The 24207-nt window shown below is 37.4% G+C and overlaps 1 protein-coding gene across 3 annotated transcripts in view; it reads left to right on the top strand.

Annotated features, from left to right (window-relative positions):
- The window catches only part of CCNY (cyclin Y), a 302795-nt gene that overhangs the window by 243511 nt on the left and 35077 nt on the right, over window positions 1-24207 (top strand). For 2 of the 3 annotated variants that reach the window (XM_037037807.1, XM_037037809.1), the window contains 4 exons: window positions 1938-2038; window positions 10001-10036; window positions 13802-13859; window positions 13953-14072. In XM_037037807.1, the coding sequence (XP_036893702.1) occupies window positions 1938-2038; window positions 10001-10036; window positions 13802-13859; window positions 13953-14072 (315 nt within the window). The remainder of the gene's footprint in view (window positions 1-1937; window positions 2039-10000; window positions 10037-13801; window positions 13860-13952; window positions 14073-24207) is intronic. The other variant, XM_037037808.1, reaches the window with a different exon arrangement.

The raw sequence follows: 24207 nt of genomic DNA, 5'->3' as shown, positions 1-24207 counted from the left end.
AGTTATCTTGTGTTTCTAAAAATTTATTTACACATGCATTTTTCTGTGTTAAATGTATCAATTTGAGGTTTTGTTTGTAGTAGATTTTACAACAGTAGGGAAAATTTCCTAAGGATTTAAAAAAAGATTTTATTTATTTATTGTTAGAGAGAAGGAACGGGAGGGAGAGAAACATCAATGTGTGGTTGCCTTTCATACAGCCTCTACTGGGGACCTGGCCCAAAACCCAGGCATGTGCCCTGACTGGAAATCAAACCTGTGACCCTTTGGTTTGCGGGCCATCACTCAATCCACTGAGCCACACTAGCTAGGGCTCACAAGGATTTTTAAAATTTGCCTCCCATATTAGCAACTCTTATTAGATTCTGATTTTTTAGCATGTCTTAGATGACTTCAATGTGATTACTACAAGAGCTTAAGAAGAGAAAAGAATTGTATTTAATGCCTTAGGATTATCTTAGTGAGAATGTTGTGATTAATTTAATAGATGTGAAAATGCCATGTTAAAAATGACATTAAAAAATGACATTCAAGTTGTAACTTCAATTTTACAAACCTTCTTTGTGCCTTTCCTTACACAGGCACAAAACAGTGTATACTTAAGAAGAAAAGCCGGTGAACAAGCCTTACCTTTTGAATTTCCTGATTTTGGTTATTTCCTTCTTGACCCACATGCTATTTATATAAAACCAGTGTGTGGTAGGATACTAATGTTTTGGTAATGCAGTGCCCTCTAGCTGTGATTTAAGGAACCTGATAGATACTTCAGTGACTAAGTTTTGAGTGGAGATTGTTTATAACATTGTTTTTGTATTTGTCAAGCTGTTTCATATTTTCATAATTTTATTACAGAGGAAATCTTGTTAAATAAAAAGAAAATATTAAAGTAGTGAACAGGGTATTGGTTTCTGATTAGCTTTAAGGCTTCTTTTACATTTATAAACTGTGGATATTGAAGGTTTATTGGAGGTGTCCAGGTGAGGTTGGTAGGTGAGGTTGGCAATTTTATTATCCCTAAGAGATTTTTTTTTTTTGGTAGACTGTTCACAGCACCAGGCAAGTGGAAATTCATTTGAATGATTTTATTTTATTTTTTCTAACTTGCTTTTGAGCAAGAATTATTCAGATTGATATTTACTAATTATATTGCCCATATAGTTGCCAGAAATCTACTTAGTATGTAATTAGATGTCATCATTGTATAATTTAAATTCTATTTCCTTTACCAGTACCTTTCAGAAGTAATTCTCAATTCCCAAGTTCTTCAAAGAGCTCAAAATGTGTGCAGTAGTGAAAGAAATAGTCATAATACTGCAGACACACTATGTGAAGGTCATCCATTGGCACTCTTTTGCGAAGTATCAAAAAATGTACTTTGCCCTTACAAAGGAATACTTTGATTTCTTTATATCCTCACCTTTTGAAATTTAAGCAGATTAACTAGGAGATTCTAAAGTAATATTGGTTGCATTTTCCATTGCCACCAAATACTCTGTACTCCAAGAATAGAGAGAAGGAGTACAGTGAACTCTTGGTTCATAAAACCAGAACATTTCCTTAATTGGGGAACATCAATGAGTGGTTGGTTGCCTCTCAGCACCTTGAGGTGGTGTAATGAGCAGTCTACTTGTTTCATACAGGCTCTGGGGCAGGTGATTTTTATGAATGGCACTCCAATGCTTGATTGTAAGAGTTCTGTTTTTCTCATGAAAGAGGTCTGAGATTAGGAGTGGTGGTGGTGACTTTTATGTATGGAAGAACAAGAAATTTCACTCTGTCAAGAAAGTGTTTTTATATTTTTCTTGCTGGTGGTATTAACATTTCTGGCTAAGGCATTTTTCCTCTGTGACCTGGTCTCAAGTTTAAAGGGATGATGTTCTCCGGAAGAATTTTGAACCCTGTTTAATTGTCATTGTCTTGTTGCCATTGTTTTCCAGCATCCTCCAGGACAAATAGCAAGGAAATACAGCTCCTGCTCCACGATTTTCCTAGATGATAGCACAGTCAGTCAACCAAACCTCAAGTATACAATTAAATGGTGGGTATGCAGATTTTTCCTTATCCAAATGCTTTTTCTGTTCCTTAACTTCATGGCTAACTGGTTGTTTGTGGAGTCTGTCAGGGGAAGGCCATTGATTATGGATAATCTTTTTAAAAAGTGATTTGGTAGTTAAAATGTGAGGCATTCAAAATATTTCTTCATATTAGTTATATGAAAAGACCAAATTTTAAATAGTTTTGAATGTAGATTAAAGGATATTTTTTAATTTGGGGCATACTTTCTACCTTCTCACTTTTTATTAAATTCATCTTTGCATAAGTTTGCTAATATTTTACCTTCAAAATAATACAGGATTCCAGTTTAAGACTTGGCTACAGCAGATAACAGGCCTGACGTAGGGAAAGTGTCCTTGCCCACAGTTGATCTGAGTTCTGACCTCTGCTCTGTCACCAATGGGGAGGGTTTGGGTAAGACCCTTCTCTTTGTAATCTTGTTTTCAAATGGGGTTTAAGGAAGGAAAGGAGTCTTGGTATAAAATTCTTTCCCTTTGGACTTTAGTCTCCATATTTTAAAATGGGAGGGAAGAGGCTTCTCCTGTGATGTTGCCACTAGTATTTTGATAATGAGATCACAGAGAACCTGACATTCTGGGTCCTGTGGTCTTCAGCTCATCTGTGAAAAATCTGGAATATTTTATCTTTCTTCTTAAGAAAATACACATTTAACAACAGTTCATGTTAGTGTTTGAAGTAACTGTTTACATTTCTAAATAGAAAGTGTTCTCATTCAGTGGGCCAGGTTTTGAGGCTAAAGCCCTGTTCTGAATGTTACTACATGTGACAATCAGTCATAGTCTCAGGAAGGCAGTGAGGACTATCACGGTCTTCTGTGGACAGACTTCACTTCAGGGGAAGGTAGATGTGAGAGCACTTGGAGGGAGGCTGCCTTGTCTTTTGTGGGGTTGATATTCCTAGGCTCTAAATGGGAATGTTGCTTATTTCCTCAGCACTTTGGTGATAAGGGATGTGGTCAATGACAAGTAAGCATAAACCCAGTCAGCTGCTATTGCTGGGAAGAGGTATGGGTAGCATAGCTCCCAACATATGTCCTTGGCTGAGCCACTCTTGCCCTTGTGCCTAGGTATACTGTGGGGAAATGGGAAATGGCAGCGTTTTCCAGAGTAAATTGTTGGCAGTTGTGAAGAGAAATGGAAAGCCCTGAAGATATGTACACCATGTGGCTATGGGCAGCTGCTGAAGCTCTGGAGCTCAGAGCAAAAGCTGCTAAATTCCTTTAGTCTTGGACTCATCTTCATGGGAAGGAAGGCAGAGCCGAGGGCACCCTCTTCTTTAGGGTCAGCGGGAGCTCTTGGGATTTATAAGTAGATCTGAATAAGTTGCTCAATGCTTTGTCCTTGGATGAATTAAAATTCCCACTGGTTGTGACATGGACATTTAGGAGTCGGTGGGAGAACACAGTGACAATTTGATATTGTAGTGTCTCATCTGGGAGGTGCAATCACCTGTTACAACTATGCATCTGTGTAAATCAGTGGTACCAGCCCCAGCTGTGCCTGGAGTCACCTTGGAACTTAAAAACACACTGACATTTGATGTCTCTCCCCACAGATCTGGTATATGGATTTTGTGGAGTCTCTAGGAGATGCTAATGGGTAGCCAGTGTTGAAGACCCTGATGTAGGTAGATGGCTGCTCTCCCCCGTTATTAAAGTTTCCTTGAAAGTTGTAAATGAACTATAGGTAACTGGTGGGAAAAGAAGCTGAAAAGTTAGATCAGTTAAGATGGCTGACTTTTGAAACAAAGCTTTCAATGTGGGTACTATGGCTTCCTAGGTCCAAAAGACATTCTTTCTGCACCACCCAAATTTGAAATTCTTTCAGTCAGTAGCTTAGTTGTTTTAAAAAGGACCCTGCTTTTAAACATGTAACTATTGACTTCAGGCCAACATGGAGGCTTAGGTAGACATACTTTGCTACCTCGCACAACAATAAGAAAGATAACAGCCAATTTAAAAACAAAAAACAATCAGAACTCCCAGGAAATCAAACTGTGTAGATAACCAAGGAGTTAATGAAGAAACATTCATCCAGATGGGTAGGAGGGGTGGAGATGAGCAGCCAGGGCAGAGAGGAAACGCGGCAAAGTGGTGGCAGTGGTGGTCGCCAGAATGGGTAGTCTCACATTCATGTGTGGCAGATAAAAAACAAGAGGGACAACTGGGGAGTGAGTGATCCCAGCCAAACCCAGACCACACAGCCTAGGGTTCCAGTGCAGGAAAAATAAAGCTTGATAACCTCTAGGCATAAAAACCAGTGGGGGTTGCAATGGCAGAAGAAACTGCCAGTCTCTCAGGACAGTCTGTTTAAATGGGGCGAGAGCTGAGTAAGCAGCATTGTTCCCTTTCTGACCCCTCCCCCATATACAGTGCCATAAAGCAGCGAAGCAGTTTTTTCTGACCTGTCTAATACCTAAGGCTCTGCCCCTGACAGTGTAACAGGTGCACCAGCACAGGGGGTCAAAGCAACTCTGCCTAATTACACAAAAACACAGGGAGGCTGTCAAATAGAGGTGACAAAGAAATATGTCCCAAATGAAAGAACAGATCAAAACTCCAGAAAAAGAACTAAGTGACATGGAGATAGCCAGCCTATCAGATGCAGAGTTCAAAACACTGGTGATCAGAATGCTCGCAGAAATGGTTGGGTATGGCCACAAAGTAAAGAAGTGAAGGCTATACAAAGTGATATAAAGAAAAACATAACGGAAACCGACAGTGAAGAGAAGGAAACCGGTACTCAAATCGACAATTTGGAACAAAAGGAAGAAATAAACATTAACCCAGAACAGAAAGAAGAAACAAGAATTCAAAGAAATGAGAAGAGGCTTAGGAACCTCTGGGACAACTTTAAATATACCAACATCTGAATCATAGGGGTACCAAAAGGCGAAGAGGAAGAGCAAGAAATTGAAAACTTATTTGAAAAAAATAATGAAAGAAAACTTCCCCAATTTGATGAAGGAAATAGACATACAAGTCCAGAAAACAAAGATAGTCACAAAGAAGTTGGACCCAAAGAGGGCCACATGAAGACATGTCAATTAAAATAATAAAGAGAGAATTTTAAAAGCAGTTAGAGAAAAGGAGAAAGTTACCTACAAAGGAGTTTCCGTAAGACTGTCGGCTGATTTCTCAAAAGAAATCCTGCAAGCAAGAGGGACTGGTTAGAAGTATTCAAAGTGGTGAAAAGCAAGGACTTACATCCAAGATTACTTTATCTAGCAAAGCTATCATTTAGAATGGAAGGGCAGATAAAATGCTTCTCAGACAGGGAAAGCTAAAGGAGTTCAACATCACCAAGCCTTTATTATGTGCAATGTTAAAGGGACTTATCTAAGAAAAAGAAGATGATCAAAAATCAAAACAGTAAAATGACAACAGACTCACAACTCTCAACAACCAAACCAAAAAAAAAAAAACAACCCCAAGAATGAGCTAAGCAAACAACTAGAACAGGAACAGAATCACAGAAATAGAGATAACATGGAGGGTTATCAGTAGGGGAGGGGGAGGGGGAAGAGAGAGGAAAGGTATAGAGAATAAGTAGCATAAACGGTAGGTAGAAAATAGAGAGGGGGAGGTTAAGAATAGTATGGGAAATGTAGAATTTAGAGAACTTATATGTATGACCCATGGACGTGAACTAAGTGGGAGGAATGCTGGAGGGAGAAGGGGTACTGGGTGGAGGGGGGCAAAAGGGAAACAAATGGGACAATTGTAATAGCATAATTAATAAAATATACTTAGTTAAAAAAGGAAAAAGGAGAAAATGTACCTATTGCACCTGTGAGCTCTGAAAATATAAGGGGGTAGGAAGAGGCTAAGTCTGAATGCCCTCCTATTCTAAAATTTTGCCTAAACTTTACCTGCGCCTGTCAAAGGAAACCTTTGGTTCCCTCTCCTAGACATTACAATTGATTACACACTCAGTGATACTGTAGTTCAGCTTTGTTGTGGGCATGATGAGCATTTGTGGGCTGAACTTGCTTCCTGAAAACCATGTATGATCTTTTTTCTTTAAGAAAATTCTCTAAGTTCTGAACAACCAATTTCTACTCTAATTTTTAAATGAAAATGCTTCTGTGAATTGATGAGTTGCAAAAATGAACAAACGTATTTACAAATTTAGTTAGGGAGTGGGTGGAGAGTTGAGTGCTATTGTAACAGTGAAAGAAAGGCTTAAGTATTAAAAATTTGGGCCCTCACTCTATGCTCATTGTTTTCATAGGCATTATTTCTTTTTCAAGAGCTTGATTTTCCCATCTTACCTCTAAATGCCAACAGGTGTAGTATGAATTTAGTGTTTACCAACCAATTCCTCCCCCAAATCCTTGTAGGGAGCAAAAGAATGATGACAAAGATTGGAGGGAGAATGGGGAGCCCTCTTCACACAGCTGACCAATAGGGTCACAGAGCACTGATTCGATACCTGCCTCTCTCTTTGTGGTTCAGAGCCTCTTAATCTTCTGAGATCTTAGGATCCTCATCTGCTTTGCTGATTTAGTTCTAGTTGAAAAGTAAGACAAGTGTAGTACCAATGATCGCAATCTGTTCTCTTTCTTTGGTCAAGAAAAGAGCATTTCTTCCTTTGTAGCTGTGGCAAAAAAAGTTAAGCAAATCCTTTGATCCAAGTGTACTTTTGGTTTGGCCCAAGCCCATCTTTGGTGAAACCTCACCACTTTCTGAAGATGTAGCAGAAATGACCAGGCCTCCAAAGCTAGGTTAGGCATTTGGAGCAGAGCCTGAAGCCAGAGATTGATTCAGCTTTCAAGTGACTGCCCTTTACCCCCAGCTATCACTTCTTTCAAGATAACCAACTAAATTGGCCCATGGGGCTGGACTGTACATGAATTCTCAGGTTGGTTTTCTCGCTTTCTGGAATATGACCTTGAGTGGAAATTGTCTTATATAGTGGCTCTATTTCTCTTTTTAAAAAATTATATTATTGTTGTTCAAGTACAGTTGTCTGCATTTACCCCCTCCCTACTCCCCTCCTACCCTAGTGGCTCTATTTTTCATGGAGGTCTGAGACCACAATAATGTCCTATTTTGCCTTTAGCTCTGGAAATTTGGCAGATAGTAACTCTGGGGACCTGAAGATTTTCACTCAATCTGCAGAAGCTGATAGACCTCTTGAGATAAAATTATTAACAGGAAAGTCACAGTGATAATAACTTTAGTTTTAGAACTTTATATTTGAGATCATGCTGTTATATATTTAATTTGGTTATAACAACTCCATGTTGTATGAGGTGTGGGACCCAGGGAAAAAAACAATCATCTCCTGGAAGATGGCCCCTTGTAGTACAGACTTCCCTTGCTAGGTGAGTGCTCCAGGAACCCATCTGTGTCAGTGTACCAGCTGGCGTTGTGAGAATCTGTGCCTTAAGTGAATTTTTTTTAAGACTCCTTTAACACATCTACTCATTTCATGATGTGTGACTTATAAGTTCACCTGTCCATACCATGCTGAGTGTTCAGTTTTTGACTGAAAACAGCATGACCCCCCATGCCCAACCCCCATATCCACCTAATCTTACCCCAGCGACTTTTTTTTTTGTTTCCCTGGGTGGAAAAAAATCCTCAAAGGGAAATGTTTTGCCGATGTAGAAGAAGTGAAACAAAAAAATTTGGCAGAAACACTAAAAGACATCAGAATCAATGAGTTCAAAAAGTGTTTTGAGCAGTTGAAAAAATGTCTCAATAGGGGTATTGCATCAAATGGAGGCTAATTTGAAGGTGACAGAAGTTTAAACATGTAACAATAAATACACCATTTTTTATAAGTAAATTCGGGGATTTGGGGGTCACTCCTCATAGGTTGAATGGTCCTAATATTCAACATTAGGAAATGAAAGCTCTGAGAGGTGAAGGCGCCATGTTTGAACCAGGTTCCTCCAATTCCCAGTCCAGTGACAGTTGTCCTGTGTCACATTCTCTCACAGGAGAAGCAAAATGATTAATCACTACAAATCCAATCATATGAAATGTTCAACTTGAATCTAACATTAGATTAGGAGAGCAATCAACAGTGTAAATAGAACAGTAATTTTTTCCTTTTCCCAGAGGCAACATGGTGGAATGAAAGGACACAAAACCATACAAGTTAGAAATCCTGGCATCTGGTGTCTGAACTTGAATTTTCTCATTTATAAAATAGAATCAGTAACATCTATTTTCCATTGTAGGGCTGGTTCATGTATGTGAAAGCACTTTGAAGACCATATTATTATTTTTTTAAATACTGAAGCTTTTTTACCTTACTTAGAATTTTTCATCAGCTTAAATTTTTTTTTCAAGATGTTAGGAGAAAGAGAATATATTATCATTTGCTCATGAGTCCCTTTAACACTTAACTGAAATCATTTGAATGAATAGATCTGGAAAGAGAAAGATTGGAGGAGTATGTTTTCTTTTGATACAGTGAGATTAGCTATTGTCATGTGAAGTCATAGGTAAGCACCTGAGTTCTTGGAATCCAGCAGGTATGCCTGAGTATCCAAGTTGGTGCCCTTGAGGGACAGTGCCTTGGATGGCAGTTTCTGTATTCTGAGACCCAGAACACAGTCTGATACAGCTAGTTAGCTATGTTCTTAAGAGCTTAAAAAATGAATGTTGACCTCCTCAATAAATAAAATGAACATTGAACATTTGTTTTAAAGTAAAACAAAACTAGTGGAAGGAGCTACTCTCTACAGAAGAGGAAATTTTTAAAAAATTGGCCAGTCAACACGAAAATTCTGCCACCTTGATAGGTTATTAAAGAAACTCAAATTGAAAACAGGCACACCACTTTTTAACCTACCTAGTTGGAGAATATTATCAGAATACTTAAGGTGAGTGTGGTAGGAGTGAGGTGAAATAGACACTGGTGGGGAAGTCTAGTGGTACAATTTTTTGCAAGGATATTTGGCGATGTATGTGGGGAGCCTTATAATTATTTAGATTAATTGTAAGACTTAAGATTACTTCCAATTACATGATATTCTCTTATGGAAATAATGTAGTCACAAGCTGCACAAATATTTATCTCTGAGGATATGTATTACACTGTTAATTATAATTGCAAAATATTAGAAACATGTTCAATAGGAGGGGAATTGTTAATAATTATTCAACAATTATATGATAGAACATAGCCATTTAAAATTATGTTTTTAAAGAATATTTTAATGGTAAGAAAAACGTTAGTGAGGATAAAAGTAGGTTGCAAACCTGTTTGTTTACACATATAATGTATAGACTCTGTATCTCAAGCAAATAGTCATCTTTGGGCAAAGGATTTTATTTATACTTCCTATATTTTCTAAAATTTTTATCCTATGAATATGATACATTTTATAATCAGAAAGCCTTAGAAAACATCAGGGGAAGGAAATGTCTTCATTAAATTAAGATCTTTTGAAAATATAAAATAAAGTTTTAAGGTCATGTAACACATAAGAATAGTACCATTTCAGCAAGTGAGTAAGTAGGCAGATTGCCAAGGGGTTATTGATGTAAGAGGAAAAAATATCAAACCACTGTGGGTGATATTCACATTTTTCTGGTAGTTATAAAGAAACCACTGATTTTTTTAAAAATACTAGGTACTGAGTTGGAGGTTTCTAAAGGTGTTTAATTTGCACCACCTGTTTTTTTTACACAGTGCCTTTATTTTACAAGTGAGGAAAGCTTAAGATTTCAGATAGTAAGAGAAATTTTTAAACATCACTTGTTTTAGTATTTCTGGAAAAGATTTAATAATTGCTAAGAAGAAGTAGCAGGATAATTTACTTTAAAGAGGACTTTTTTTAAAATTTGGCATTCTGAATTAAATGGGACTGTTTAGATGGATCGTTTGACTTTTACTTAAATTTAAATATTTATGGTCAGACTTGAATATGTTTATGAAACATTGAACTGCATTTTATTTTACAGTGTAGCTCTCGCAATATATTATCACATCAAAAACAGGTATGTGGATGATTAATTCTGTATTAAAAACATTACATTTTATGTTTTTTCTGTTATTTTTCCCTGTTATTTTTTTCTTATTGTGTTCTAGTTGCTTTGGTCTTCATTATGTTCATAGAATTTCTAAAGTTAGTGTAATTTACCAAAACTTCCCAGGTAAGTGCTGAATGGTTTCTGAATCAAGGAAATCAGATGGGTGTCTATGTTTGAAGCCAGCAAAAGAAACAAATCTTCTTGATAATGTTCAGCTTCCTTTTTACTCTTTAAACATTCTATCTTTATAAAATTATAAAATTTTAAATTATATAATTTAGTCACAAGCTGCACAAATATTTATCTGAGGATATGTATTACACTGTTAATTATAATTGCAAAATATTAGAAATATTATGCAATATTTCTAATATTTAAATTATAAAATTTAAAATTTTATATTTTTTAAATTTACTATATACAAGTTTAACTTGAAAAACTATTTAGTGTTTCAATTTTAGTATAGGAAATTTTGATATAAATTTAGGCATAAATTATATTAATGTAGTAGAAACCCTTATATGACTCTGAAGATATTCAGTTAACTTAAAAAGTCAGTTAAAACAGGGAATCAAAGAAAAATTTTAAAAAATTACCAATAATATTTCAACATAAAACATGTAAAAGTACATTCATTTACCAGTTTTTTTAATGCAGCCTCAAGACTTTAGTCTTGAGCAGGGAGCATTGATTAGAATACCAGAGTAACTTTCTTTTATAAGTCACACCTGTAATTTATCCTTTTCTGAAGTGGGTTTTTTAAAAAACAGTCAATATCAAGGAAATTTAAGACATTTGCAAAACAGAGCATAGAATCCTTCAGGTTTTGACCACAGCTAATCTACAATAAATTTATTTTTAGTGATACCCTTTTTGGGGGTTCTTTCCAAAACATCCTTCTTCATTTTTATAAAAACAAAGCCATTCTTATTGCAGTCTTATTTCATTGATGAAATGACATTTATGCCATATGAGTCTAATAACAAGTACAACTTGTGTTAACAAAATTGTACCCAGTAAATTTGAAGATCTAATTAGCTTTATTAAGTGACTCATAAATCAGGCAGCATACCATCTAGCAACTAGAACATTGCAGGGTTTATACAAAATGGAAAGTTTTTATAGGCAGAAAAGGGTGGGACTAAGAAGTTAAAAGAGTGGATTATTTCAGGAGGTAACACCAGTCTTTAGGGGAAGCAGATTACTTCTCTAATGCTCATAGGAAATTCCAGATTGATTGGTTTAAAATTCCACTCCTGGGAGATGCTGAAACTAGTTAGGTTAATTAGTTTGGTGATGTGGCTTAGTGAAAGTGACTCTATTTTGGCCTTTTTTTGGTCTTTATTTTTTTTGCACTGGTGTGACCCATTGCTGGGAATAAGCCCAATCACTTATCTCATGGTTAGAATGGATTTCAGTGGGTGGCAACCTTCAGTGTGTTTCACAAAGGGAAAAAGGGAGAGTTGGGATAAGCCAGTGAAGTGGAGGTTAGAGACAGAGCTTCTACGGAAAAGTTTTACATGAAAGGGTAAATGGAAATGTATTGTCTGTAGTGGCTTTTTTTCTGTGTTGTAATGATGATTCATGGTTCTTCATAGTGTTTGAGAATTTTGGATTTAAAAATTTACAAAATGTAGGCTACTGGACTTTTGAACCTTGACCAGAAAAACGTCAATGAAAGTACACGTTTTGTTTTGCTGCTTATTTCTATGTAAGTTGTTAAAACTTTTTAAACATTTAAATCTTAAATTACAATGTAGTACCATTCGTGGAACTCAGATGTGTTCTGAGGCCAACCAGTTTTGCATTAGCATCTCTGGGTGATTTCTCAGTTCTTAGACAGTTACAGACCCCAGAGTTAATTTATAGCCATAGCTGATAATAAAAACCAATTTTATTAAGTACATACTCTGGCCACCCTGGGCAGCAGCTCTTTACATGCATCATCTCATTTTTTAAAAAATAGCTTCCTGAGGTGATACTGATATTGTCTCTATTTTACAGATAAAGAAACTGGGGCACAGAGGGATGAAATAACTTGCCCAAGATTACATAGCTAGTAAATTGGGGGATGGGGAATTGAACCTGAGCAATATACTACCAATACTTTTGATCACTCTACTGGCCCAATGCTGATAAACTCGGCCAAAAGTAAGTGAATGGAAGTGACAAAGTCCAGTTGAAAAAATGAGCATTTGTAAACAGGCATGACTGATTTACAGAGTATATCCTGAAGGTCTTTTGGGATGAGGTGGCATTGACTGTCTGCAGACTTTCTCCTTGATAAATCACATTGGCCAAACCTCTGGAGCTGGTGATGGATCCATTAGCTTGGTAGAGATGGTACTATTCAGCTGAGGCACATCACTTTTAATGGAGGTGAAAGGAAAACCCACTTCTCAGAGGAGTCATTTTAGCTTAAATTCTTAATCCTTTTTCATATCTTGAACTTACATTTTCATTTTTGCAATTACTTCTGGTGAATGTTTCTTGAGAGTGCTTGCTGAAAGGCTTTTTAGGGGCTCTCATTCATCAGAAAAATTGAACGGGACTAAAAAGCTCAAAGAAATGTGGTGTTGGGACAGGCTTTTTCTCTCTAAAAGCAGAATATCTGCTTCGAATATCTTGCAGAGGCAGTTGTGAGGTGAGTATTAGCTGATTTTTCATAGCCACGTTTTGTAAAAGGAATTGTCACCAGGTATACCAAAAGGAGTCAGCTTTATGTGTTCAGACCCCAGTTTCAGGTTCTGTCTGTTTGAACCTGTCTTTTACTGGTGTTTATCTAAATCTTTGCTACATGTGTTCCCTAATGAAAATGAGCATGGGTATGAATGCCCAAAGCTTTGAAAACAATTAGTAATGCAAATTGAGCTTTTCTGTTAAGATCTCTCTTTTTCTTTTGTTTTTATGTAGACAGTGAAGTCGTGGAGCAGAAATTGTGGTGTTTACCACCATGGCTGTGTGCTAGGGACATATCTATCGTCTTCTGATGTTCACAAGCCTAACTGCCATTGGAAGCACAGACTATGGAAATTATATACTGTTACCAGAAACATTGGTTTCCAAATGTGGTTTTTAAAGAAAAGTTTTTAGGCAAAACTCAACATTGACCCCATGAAAAGTAGAGCTGTCTATGGTGAGGTGTGGATAGTCCTTGCAAGGCAGCTGCTTGAGGCACTGTGTTACAGTGAAGCCACCATTTTACCTGGCTCCCGTACCAGCCTGGTAGCAACCAGCCATTCCTTTATAGATTTACTAGTTATTGAGCTAAGCTTTTCTATGCATCACCTTTTGTTTTTCAATATAAAATCATGGAACTCTTAATTAAATGGTTAAGTTGTGTGTTGTGAAAACTTCAGATTAATCTCTAGGACACATTCAATGTTCATTTTACTTCATTTTACCCTTGGACCTCTTGTCAGCCACAACATACTAATAGTTTAAACTGATCTGTCATCCTTTGCTCAAGAAACAAGATGTTAAAGAAATTTAGATTTGGTTTATTTGAAAACTCAGCAAATAAAAATCTGTATTTTCACTGAAGTTAATTTATAACCTTTATTTCATGGTCTATTAAAAAATTATCTCATACTGTACTCAAGTAAAACAAATTATTATTCACTGCCTTCTCTCTCAAGTTACACTTGAATAAAAAATATATATTTTTTTATTTTGAATGAGACTCATTCTTTCAGAAAGTAAACTCCATTTTCTATTCATTTTCCCTACCAGGGACCCAGATGGAAGGATGCTCTTAGATATTTTTGATGAAAACCTTCATCCTCTTTCGGTAAATTCCTTTTTGTGTTTTGTGATATTGTTTAATTATTTTGCTTTTGCTTTTATTGGGTGGCCAGCCATCTGAAAATATTTTCTTCCCTAGAAATCCGAAGTGCCACCAGATTATGACAAACATAACCCAGAGCAGAAGCAGATTTACCGGTTTGTTCGGACACTGTTCAGTGCTGCTCAGCTGACGGCTGAATGTGCCATTGTCACTCTGGTGAGTGCCCTCAGGATGACTGCAAGGCATCTTGTTCTTGAGTGGAGTGTGCACAGGAACTCCTATCAGGTAGCCTAAGGGCACTACAGTTTCTCCTTTGGAGGTTAGATTATGGATCTTCTAAAAGAGCATGTAAAGTCTTGTTTCACAGTCTCCTCCAAAAGTCAGTTATACAGTCATATTCAAAACAAATAAATGTTGAAACCTTAAATGCAGGTAAGTAACATGGAGCTGAAGTGGGGTAGAGAAGTCTGCCCCCTCCCAAAATGCCCAGCTTTCCTGTTGTTGATTCCTACAAAAGTTTTAATCACATTTGTAAGATATGATTAGCATGTACAACCTACATGAATATCTGTCTATATAGCAAGGAGTGTATACTGCTATCTTCTCTTTTCTGAGTTTGTGTAAGTAATGTGTAAGATATTCAGAGACAATGTGGAGGTAATCTGCACTTTCAAACTTAAATAAGAGATAATCTATACTGTTACTTAGATTCTTAAAAGTTTAGTGACTATTTAGGTCAAATATTATTTGAGAAATAGATTTGACAATGGAACCCATTGTCACTGACCTTTGACATTGTGCACAAATCAGATAATGTGTTGTCCTAGAGGGGACAGAAAGCCATTCCCTGGGGCTTCTGAGATTATTGTCTAATAGAAAGTATACAGGTCACTTGAGGACCCTTTGTGTCTCTATCACACTAAGTTTTGTGCTCTTCAGCTAATGCAGCAGTAAACCTGTTTGTTTATTCATCCATTGATTCATTTTTTGTTTGTTCATTCCTTCTCTGGTTTAGTTTCTTCATAATGGGTGGTAAAACAGACATTCAACAAGTAATCATTAGGCAATTTGAATAATTATAGTCTCTCATATCATAATTAAGAAGCAGACCTATTGGCCAGCTTTGTTACCCCAAAGGATTTCAAGTTCTTACAAAGCAAACAGGGTTGAAATTTTTATGTGGGGAAATTGCAGCGAAGAGAAAAGGGTATGAAAATTAGATGAGAAACCATGGATGAGATTAGTACCAAAATTCATGCTCTGAAGAAATGATGTATTTTGAAGCTACTGCACATGTGGTGATTTTTTAACCTTTAATTCCTAAGAAAATTATGACCTGACTGACCTGATCGTACATCAAGCTTAGATGTATTAGCATGTATTTTAGTATGAAGGTCAGGTTTTCATTTCTGCAGCTTGCCCAGTTTCTGCAGAGATATTGAGAGAACATCTGAAGTGCATTCCCCTCTCAAGGGCAGTAAGATAGATTAGTTAGCTCATGTCTTTGGAGTGCTATAGGACTGGTACATATTTGTCAGTCATTGTAACTACTGAAGTCTTCACCCATTCTATTAGATAAACCAGTAGTTTAGCAGATTAGCTTATATTGGGCTCTTGGTTATAGCCTAAGGATGAGCAGCTGTGGGGTCCTGCATGGTGGGTAAAGCACTGCAGACTTACTATGAGGCAGCTGTTGCTTATGTTGGCTGAGAGTCAGCCTATGTACTCCTGGGCAGAAGGCAGGCAGATGCATACTCTGAGCCAGACCTTGTATGATAATTCTTCCCTTTTCTTGCATCCTCTAGACTTAGAAACAGCCTTTCACTACAGGTCCTGTGTAGAGTTGACAGAGAGACACTAATCTTGGCTTTTCTTTCATGTATTCTCTTGGCACACTGCCCAGGAGGAGAGCATGGGGATGGCTGGGAGGACAGCAGTTAGCTCTGGCCTTGTTGCTCTCAATGAGACAAGACTGCAGCTTGTCTGTGGTAAGAGTGCTTCCAAGACCTTTAAACACTCAGCACCTAGTAAACCCCAAACAGGTATTTCACAGCTTAATTAACTTCATCTTAAAAAAGTAACATAACTTAATATCACTAAATACATTTCTTTAACTTTGCACGATATGCTAGAAGCTTTTCTATTGACACTGACATGGGAGGAGATTAAAAAATAAGGATAGGGTAATTGAATTGCACCTTGCTGAGTTAGAAGTTTTTATAAGTTATGATAAGAGCACTTTGTAATGTTCCTAGCAATAGCTGTGGGAAGCTGGAGTTGGGTGGAAGAGCATAGTGTCCAGATTCCCCTCTACACAGCCCATCCTTTGTTTCAGGAGTTACTGGAACTGAAAGCTGTGAACAGATACCCATTTTAGTTCCATATGGTACTTGGCTGACAAAATATTGCTCACTGTCTTTCTAAGTCGGGGATTTTGATTACTATAAGGATGAGAAACTTACACAAAGAGGCCAAGGTGTGAGATATATTGGAAAGTCCTGAGTCCTAGGTATCTCTTGTCCTCTAGGATAGAGTACTTCAGGCTGTATGATGAGATCAACAGATTATTCTCTCCTTCCTATTTTGGGGGGCTTCCTCATCATGCCTCTGCTCCTTTCTGCTGGTCTTCAGCATTAATTTTCAGTTTGGCTTCTGGTTGTTCATGCCAAAGAAATATTGCTAGAGGAAGTAGAATTCTTCCACAGCGTCGTAGGAAACACATTTCAAGGATACCCGCACAGGAGGATTTGAGGTGTAGTGGCAATATTTATTCAAGGGGTGTGCACAGCATAGATGCCTCTGAAGAGGCTACCACACTGCCTCATCCACAACCAGATGGCTCAGCTCCATCTTGCTGCAGGCTTGCACTTGTCCATACAAAGCCCAGGAGGAGGGTCAGGGCTTCTGCCCAGAGCTGCTGTGCCATTTCTGTGGCATTGGCAGCTGAGGCTTCAGTAGTCCAGAACAGTCTCTCTTCCCTTCCAGTCTGCTTTTAACACTGCTTCACCTGTGCAGCTGCCACACCCAAAAACACGTGGCTGCTAAGGAGAGAGAGTGGCTTCTCCAAGTGCGCATGCCCCCATCATCCTTTGTTAAAGTTTGATTATGTCTCCTTGGGCTTTGGAGAGAGAAGGCTTTCATTGAAACTAACCACTGTCTTTCCTAGATCTTGCCTGGGGTTATGTGGTGCTTTCCCCTAGCCAGTGATTTTCCCAGGTTTGTACCCTTATCCTATTCCATCTTTTTCCCAGATTTTCCCGGGCTAGACTCCTGCCACCCCAGGGGGGGTGGCATAGTCTTTTGCTGTGGGTACATCCTTTAACTCCTACTGTGCATGCCTCAGCTGCTGGTGGGGCAGTTGTTCCCTAGGGAGATTGGAAAGCTGACCTTTCCTGTCCACTCAAGATCCTCAGATTGTGAAGCTGCCCCTTCCTAGTTAATCCAGGTCAGTGTCTGTCTGATTGCATTTTCTCCCTTCCTTTGTTAATAACTAACTAGCTGCCTATAGAAGTAGCTGTCCCCCAGCCTTGATTCTGTATGATTTTTTTTATTTAAGTCCCAACACTGGCTAATTTTATCTCATGTTTAGGTTAGATTTTGGAGAGGGGATGAATTTTGATTGGTTCCATCAGTGACTGGCTCAGTTCTTTTGGGATAAGATGTTCACCCTTAATACAATCAGTTGTGGTTCAGAGATGACAGGAGAAAGGGGCCCCAGGCTTTGTCATGTGCCATCATATTTCTTATGTAGGCTCCTCTACTCAAAACCTCTTGTGGTTCCCCATCTTCATCAGAGGAAGACGCAAAGAAAGCCCTTACGTAACCCATGGGCCCCACCAGGATCAGACCTCATTTTCCTCTCAACTCAGCTGCCTCCACTGCCTGCTCTGGTTTTTCTGCTCCAGCCACTGTGGCACCCAGACACATAGCCGCCTCAGGACTTTGGCACAAGATGTCCTGATCTCTTTCAAGTCTTTGGTCAGAGGGCATGTCAGTGGGGCCATGGTATTTTTAAATTGTAACCTTCCTTCTCCCTCATCATTCCCTTCTTGTCATTTTCTGCTTTGTTTTTCTTGCATGGCACTTATCACCAATAAAATATTATTTTATTTTATTTTGTTTGTCAGCTCAATGATTAGTGATTTTCTATCTTTTTGTGGTTTTTTACTTGTTTGTTTATTGTAATGTGATCAGCATCTGGAACACATCCTGGTACATAATAAATGTTCAGTAAATATTTGTTTAATGTTCAAAGTAAGCATAGTAATCACTGCCTACTGGCTGAAGTAAATAAAAATGGTGTTGATGTGCCCCACACTTTGAAACATAAGGAGCATTCTGTGGCTATTCGCTATAGTCTTCCCCTTCCCCAGAAGTGGTTTTATAACTTTAAATTCATATCCTTCCATTTCATTGCTTGAGTTATTAAAGTGAGTTTTCTGAAGGGAGGGTGGCATAGTCTTTCGCTGTGGGTACATTGCTTAGCCAGGCCTCTGACTGAGTGGTGCTGACAAGGTTGCTTCTATCTGAACAACTGTGGTGATAGGTGATAGGAGGAAGAGAGGAAATTAGTGAATGATGGAGTGGAGTCAGGTATAAAGAAAAGGGGAATCAAGAAGAAATGGAGGTGGCAAAGTGAGAACTAACCAGACAAGAGGAGATATGCTAGCTTTCTATTAATTATTTATATAGCTATATTAAAGTACAGTTGCCATACCATGGAATCCACTCATTTAACACGAACACTTAAGTGGTTTTTAATATGTGGTGCAACCATCCACAGCTTACTTTTAGAATATTTTCATCACTTAGTAAAGATATCCCTTATACTTTAACAGTTATCACTCTTCATTCCTGATCCCCATGCCAGACATAGGTAACCATTAATTTAGTTTCTGTCTCTGTGGATATGCCTACTCTGGACATTTCATATAGTGGATTCATATAATATGTGGTCTTTTCTGACTGGCTTCTTTTCACTTACAAAATGTTTTCAAAGTTCATATACATTTTAACATGTACAGTATTTTGTGTACTGGTTGATAGACATTTGAGTTTCTACTTTTTACCTGGTACAGATAATGCTTTTGTGAATATGTGTACACAAATTTTTAAGTGTGCATATGCTTGCATTTGTCTTAGTAAACACCTAGGAATGGAATTGCTAGGTCAGATGGTAAGTCTATGTTTAACTTTTTGAGGAATGGCCTGACTGTTTCCCAGTGCGGCTGCTCCATTTTACATTTCCTTTGGCAATATTGCAAGGACTCCAATTTTTCCACATTATGTCCTTGTCAGTGCTTGTTATTGTCTTTTTAATGATTGCTATTCTGGTGGGTGGGGAGTGATATCACATTGTAGTTTTAATCTGTAATTCCCTAATGATTAATATGTTTGTTACACCTTGTATATCTTCTTTGGAGAAATGTTTATTCATACCCTTTGCACATTTTTAAATTGGGTTTTCTTTCTCTTGTTGAATTCTGAGAGTTCTTTATATGTTCTAGATGCAAGTCTCTTGTCAGATATATGATTCACAAGTATTTTCTCCTAATCTCTGTGTTGTCATTTCAGTTTCTTAATGGTTTCATTTGCAACATAGGTTTTCATATTCATGCAGCCTAATTTATACAAGGCCTGTCCAGAAGGCTTCCAGCCATGTAATATGAAAATTAGAGACATTTGTTGAAGAAGATACAAGAAACATTGTACATAGAACAATGATGCCACAGTCCCCTTCCAAGTAGGCACGTTGGGACCTCATGCAGTTTTCCCAGTCACCATCAGCTGTCCCATCAATTTTCCTGAATCTCATTGATGGTCTGAAATCTATTCCCTTTCAAAGGTGATTTTTAGTTTTGGGAAATGTCAGAAGTTACAGGGTGTCAAATCTGGGCTGTAGGGGGATTCGCTGAGTCACCTGGGTGATTTGATATTTCACCAAAAAATTCTGCGTGAGATGTGAAGCATAAGGAAACACATTGCCATTATGAGGCTACCAATCACCAGTTGCCCTAGGCCTTCTGAATTATCTAAAGATTTTTCACAGAGAAATATTAAGTAAGCTTAATGCAAAATTTGGTGCAGATTCATTGCTGTAGTTGTGCAGTCATTTTGAATGCAATGAGTACCGCCTTCTTAGATCTCTCAATCATGTTTATCCTTTCAAATATCAGCTCTTGGACTCACTGATCTGTTGTATCATTTTTTTAAAACTCTATTTCATTTATTTCTGTCCTGCTCTTTATTATTTCCTTCCTTCTACTCACTTTGGGTTCTCCTGTTCTTTCTGAAGCTCCTTTAAGTGGGAGATTAGAGGGTTTATTTGCGCTTTTTCTTGTTTTTTGAGATAGGCCTGTAATGTTATGAATTTCTTAGGATTGCTTTTCCATTGTCCCACAGATTTTGGATTGCCATGTCCTCATTTTCATTTGTTTCAAGGTATCTTTTGATTTCTTTCTTAACCTCATTGTTGACCCACTCATTATTTAATAACATGTTATTTAGCTTCCATGTATTCGTGTGTCTTTTCAACATTCTTCTTGTGATTGGTTTCTAGTTACATAGCGTTGTGGTCAGAGGAGATGTTTGATATGATTTCAGTCTTCTGAAATTTGTTGGGACTTGTTTTGTGTCGTAACATGTCTAATCTAGGAAATGTTCCATGTGCACTAGGAAAGTATGTATTTGGTGTAAAATTCCCTGAAGATATCAATTAAATCCATTTGATCTAGTGTGTCATTTAAGGGGCACTGTTTCCTTGTCGAATTTCTCTCTGGAAGATTATCTATTGAAGTCAGTGTGGTGTTAAAATCCCTGACTATGACTATATTTCTGTTGATCTCTCCCTTCATGTCAGTGAAGACTTGCTTTACATATATAGGTACTGCTGTCTTGGGTGCATAAATGTTTACTTGGCTTATATTCTGTTGTTGGATTGTTCCCTTGATCATTATGTAATGTCCTTTTTTATCTCTTACTATAGCCTTGGTTTTAAGTCTCTTTTGTCAGATATAAGTACTTCTACCCCAGGTTTTTTTTCTTTTCCATTTGCATGAAATATTGTTTTCCATCCCTTTACTTTAGTCTCTGTGTATCTTTCGGTCTGAGATGTGTGTCTCTTGAGGGCAGCATATATATGGATCTTGTTTTCTTAACCATTTAGCTACCTTGTGTTTCTTAGTTGGATAATTGAAGCCATTTACATTTAAGGTGATTATTGTTAGATACATATTTAGTGCCATTTTATTCTTAGAGCATTTTCCTCTGTTTTTTTTTCTTTCTCTTTTTTTTCTTCTTAAAGCAAGCCCTTTAATGTTTGTTGCAGTACTGATTTGGTGTTAGCAAATTCCTTTGGCTTTATCTTATCTAGGAAGGCCTTATTTCTTTTGATTTTAAATGATAGCCTTGCTGGGTAAAGTAGCCTTGTTTGTAGGTCTTTGCTTTTCATCACCTTAAATATTTCAAGCCTCTCCCTTCTATCCTGAAGTGTTTGTGTTGAGAACTCAGATGACAGTCTCATTAGTGCTCCCTTGTAGGTAACTACCTGCTTTTCCCTTGTGACTTTTAGGATTCTCTCTTTGTCTTTAAGCCTTGTCATTTCAATTATGATGTATCTCGGTGTGAACCTCTTTGGGTCCAACTTTTGTGGGACTCTTTAATCTCCCTAGACTTGTGTATCTTTTTCCTTCACAAGAGTAGGGAAGTTTTGGGCCATTATTTTCTTCAAATAGATTCTCAATCCCTTGCTTACTTCTTTCTCCTCTGGTATTCCCGTGATGAGGATGTTATTATGCTTTATGTTGTCCAAAATGTTTCTTTAAGTTCTCTTCATTTTTTTTAATTCTCTTTTCTTTTTGCTGCTTTGCCTGGGTGTTTTTTTTCTATCATGTCACCAAATCAGTTTTCAATTCCCTGCTTCATCTAACCTACTGCATATTCCTTCTAGTGTATTATCTATTTCAGATATCGCATTCTTTATTTCTAACTGGTCCTTTCTTACAGTTACTCTGTCTTGTTTCATGCTGTTGAGTATCCTTATGATCATTACTCTAAATTTTCTATCTGATAAATTGTTTGCCTCCATTTCATCTAGTTTTTCCAGAGCATTCTTTTGTTGTTGAATTTGGGGTCTGTTTCTTTTTCTTCCCATTTTGGCTGTTTTTTAAAATATGTTTTTCAATAACATAACATTATTAACATCTACAATGTTATATGATATAGTATTGGATTGGCCAAAAAGTTCATTGAGTTTTTTTCCTTAAAAGACATATATATCATTTGCACCAGTAACTTTATTGATTTAGATATTTTGAGCATCTTGGCTCTCTTCTGCTCTTGACTTTTAGTGTTTAGATGCCAGGGATGCTGCTAAACATCTTCCAATGCATAAGACAACCCTACAGCAAAGAATTATTTGGCCAAAATGGCAGTAGTACCAAGAAACATTGCAGAACTCTTTTAACAGTTTGGTTAGTCACAGCACCTTCTCCATACACTGCACATTTTTTTTTTTTGCATTTCAGTTACATTTTTTACTTTTCTTGAAATAATAAAATATAATTTACCAAAATGTTGTATATCTTCTTCCATTTTCAGTATTAAAATGGCTGCACAAAAATTTACCAGTTTTTTTTTTTTTTAATGCAGGCTGATATGACAGCTGTCACTATACAATCTTACAAAATTGTTTCAAATGACGTTAAAGACAACTAAGCACTGCTAGAGCCATAGTATGGAAAAACCTAAATGAACTTTTTGGCCAACCCAATATTATAGCATCTGTAATGTTATTATTAGCATCTTATATTCTTTTGATGTATTTGTTACAATTAGTGAACTTACAGTGATATATTATTATTAACTAAATTTCATGCTTTATTCATATTTCCTTAGTTTTTACCTATTGTTCCTTTTATTTTCCAGGCTACCCTCTAGGACACCACATGACATTTAGTTGTCCTGTCTCTTGAAGCTCCTCTTGACTGTGAGGGTTTCTAAGACTTTCCTTGTTTTGATTATCATGACAGTTTTGAGGACAACAGGGCTGGTAGTTTGTAGAGTGTCCTTAAGTTGGGATTTCTCTCATGTTTTCTCATGATTAGACTGGGATTGTGTGTCTTGGAGAGGAAAACCAGAGTTAAAGTTCTGTTTTCATCATATCCTATTAAAAGTACATACTGTCAACATGACTGAATCAGTTTTAACAGTAACCTTGATCACCTGGCTGAGGTTGTGTTTGTCCAGTTCTTTCACTATAAAGTTACTCTTTTTTTTTTCACTGTCTATGCCTCACTCTGGAGGAAGTGACTGTTTGCAGCCCACTTAAGGAATGGGGAGATAGGCTCTATCTCCTAGATGATTTATTGCTTATACTTATTATATAAGTATATTAGGAATACCAACCATACCCAGCTGGTTGTGTCCCTGATGCCCTGATGATGAAGTGACCTGTGGAATATATTGAGTCTGACCCAGACCCAGAATACTCTCTTTTTGGATCACTTTAATAGTTTCTAAAGAAGTCAAATTACATCTGTTCAGTGGTGAGTAGAAATATCTCCTTCACATACATAAGAAATCTGTATGTGAAACCTGCCTGCCTCTGTTTCAGAGACAGAACTTCCATGGAGATGTTCCTTCCTCATTCTGCAGGATGATGTGTCCCTTAAAGCAAGCACTCAGGCCATGCCCTGCCCTGGCACTATGCTAGACATTGGGCAAACAGTGGGCAAAGTGAGATGTGGTCCTCCTTGTCCTCAGAGAGGAAACATATGGTTTACTTGGAGGAGAGACCAAGGCAATTGCACTACGCCAAGACAAATGCAGCAGGGGGGCAAATGGGAAGGTTTCCCAGACTAATGCAGGGGAGTCAAGGTAGACTTGCCCTGTAATGGTTTCCTATTATTTTTCCATAAACTCTTGTGACACTTTATTGGCTATTTTGTTTTGGGGATTTGAAATATGTTGATAGCTTCTTCTCATGATTTTAACTTTGTCTTTTAGTGCATACAATGTCCCTTTTCATTCTGAGGAAAAACTGGTATGTGGGATTAGTCATAAGATTTAAAAATTGCTTTTTTTAATAGATTGGTGAAAACAGAACAATAACCTTTCTGAGCAAAAGAACCATTATTATACATTTATTTATTCAGCAAATAGTTAAGTGCCAACATCCACGTTGGTAAAGCTCATATTTTAGTGGAAGAGGCAGAAGGTTCTGAACTCCCTCTGCAGACTTCCTTGCGTGTTCACCATTGTACCATTTTAAAGACAGTGGTCTGTTACAGACTGCAAAAGAAGCTGTAGGAAGTTTATATTGCTTTAGAGGGAGTATTACTCTTCTACCTGT

This window comes from Sturnira hondurensis, unplaced genomic scaffold (genome assembly GCF_014824575.4).
Source record: "Sturnira hondurensis isolate 20B ecotype Veracruz unplaced genomic scaffold, ASM1482457v3 Scaffold0023456, whole genome shotgun sequence".
NCBI lineage: Eukaryota > Metazoa > Chordata > Mammalia > Chiroptera > Phyllostomidae > Sturnira > Sturnira hondurensis.
The sequence above is the reverse complement of the archived record's forward strand: the minus strand, read 5'-3'. Positions and strand labels throughout refer to the sequence as shown.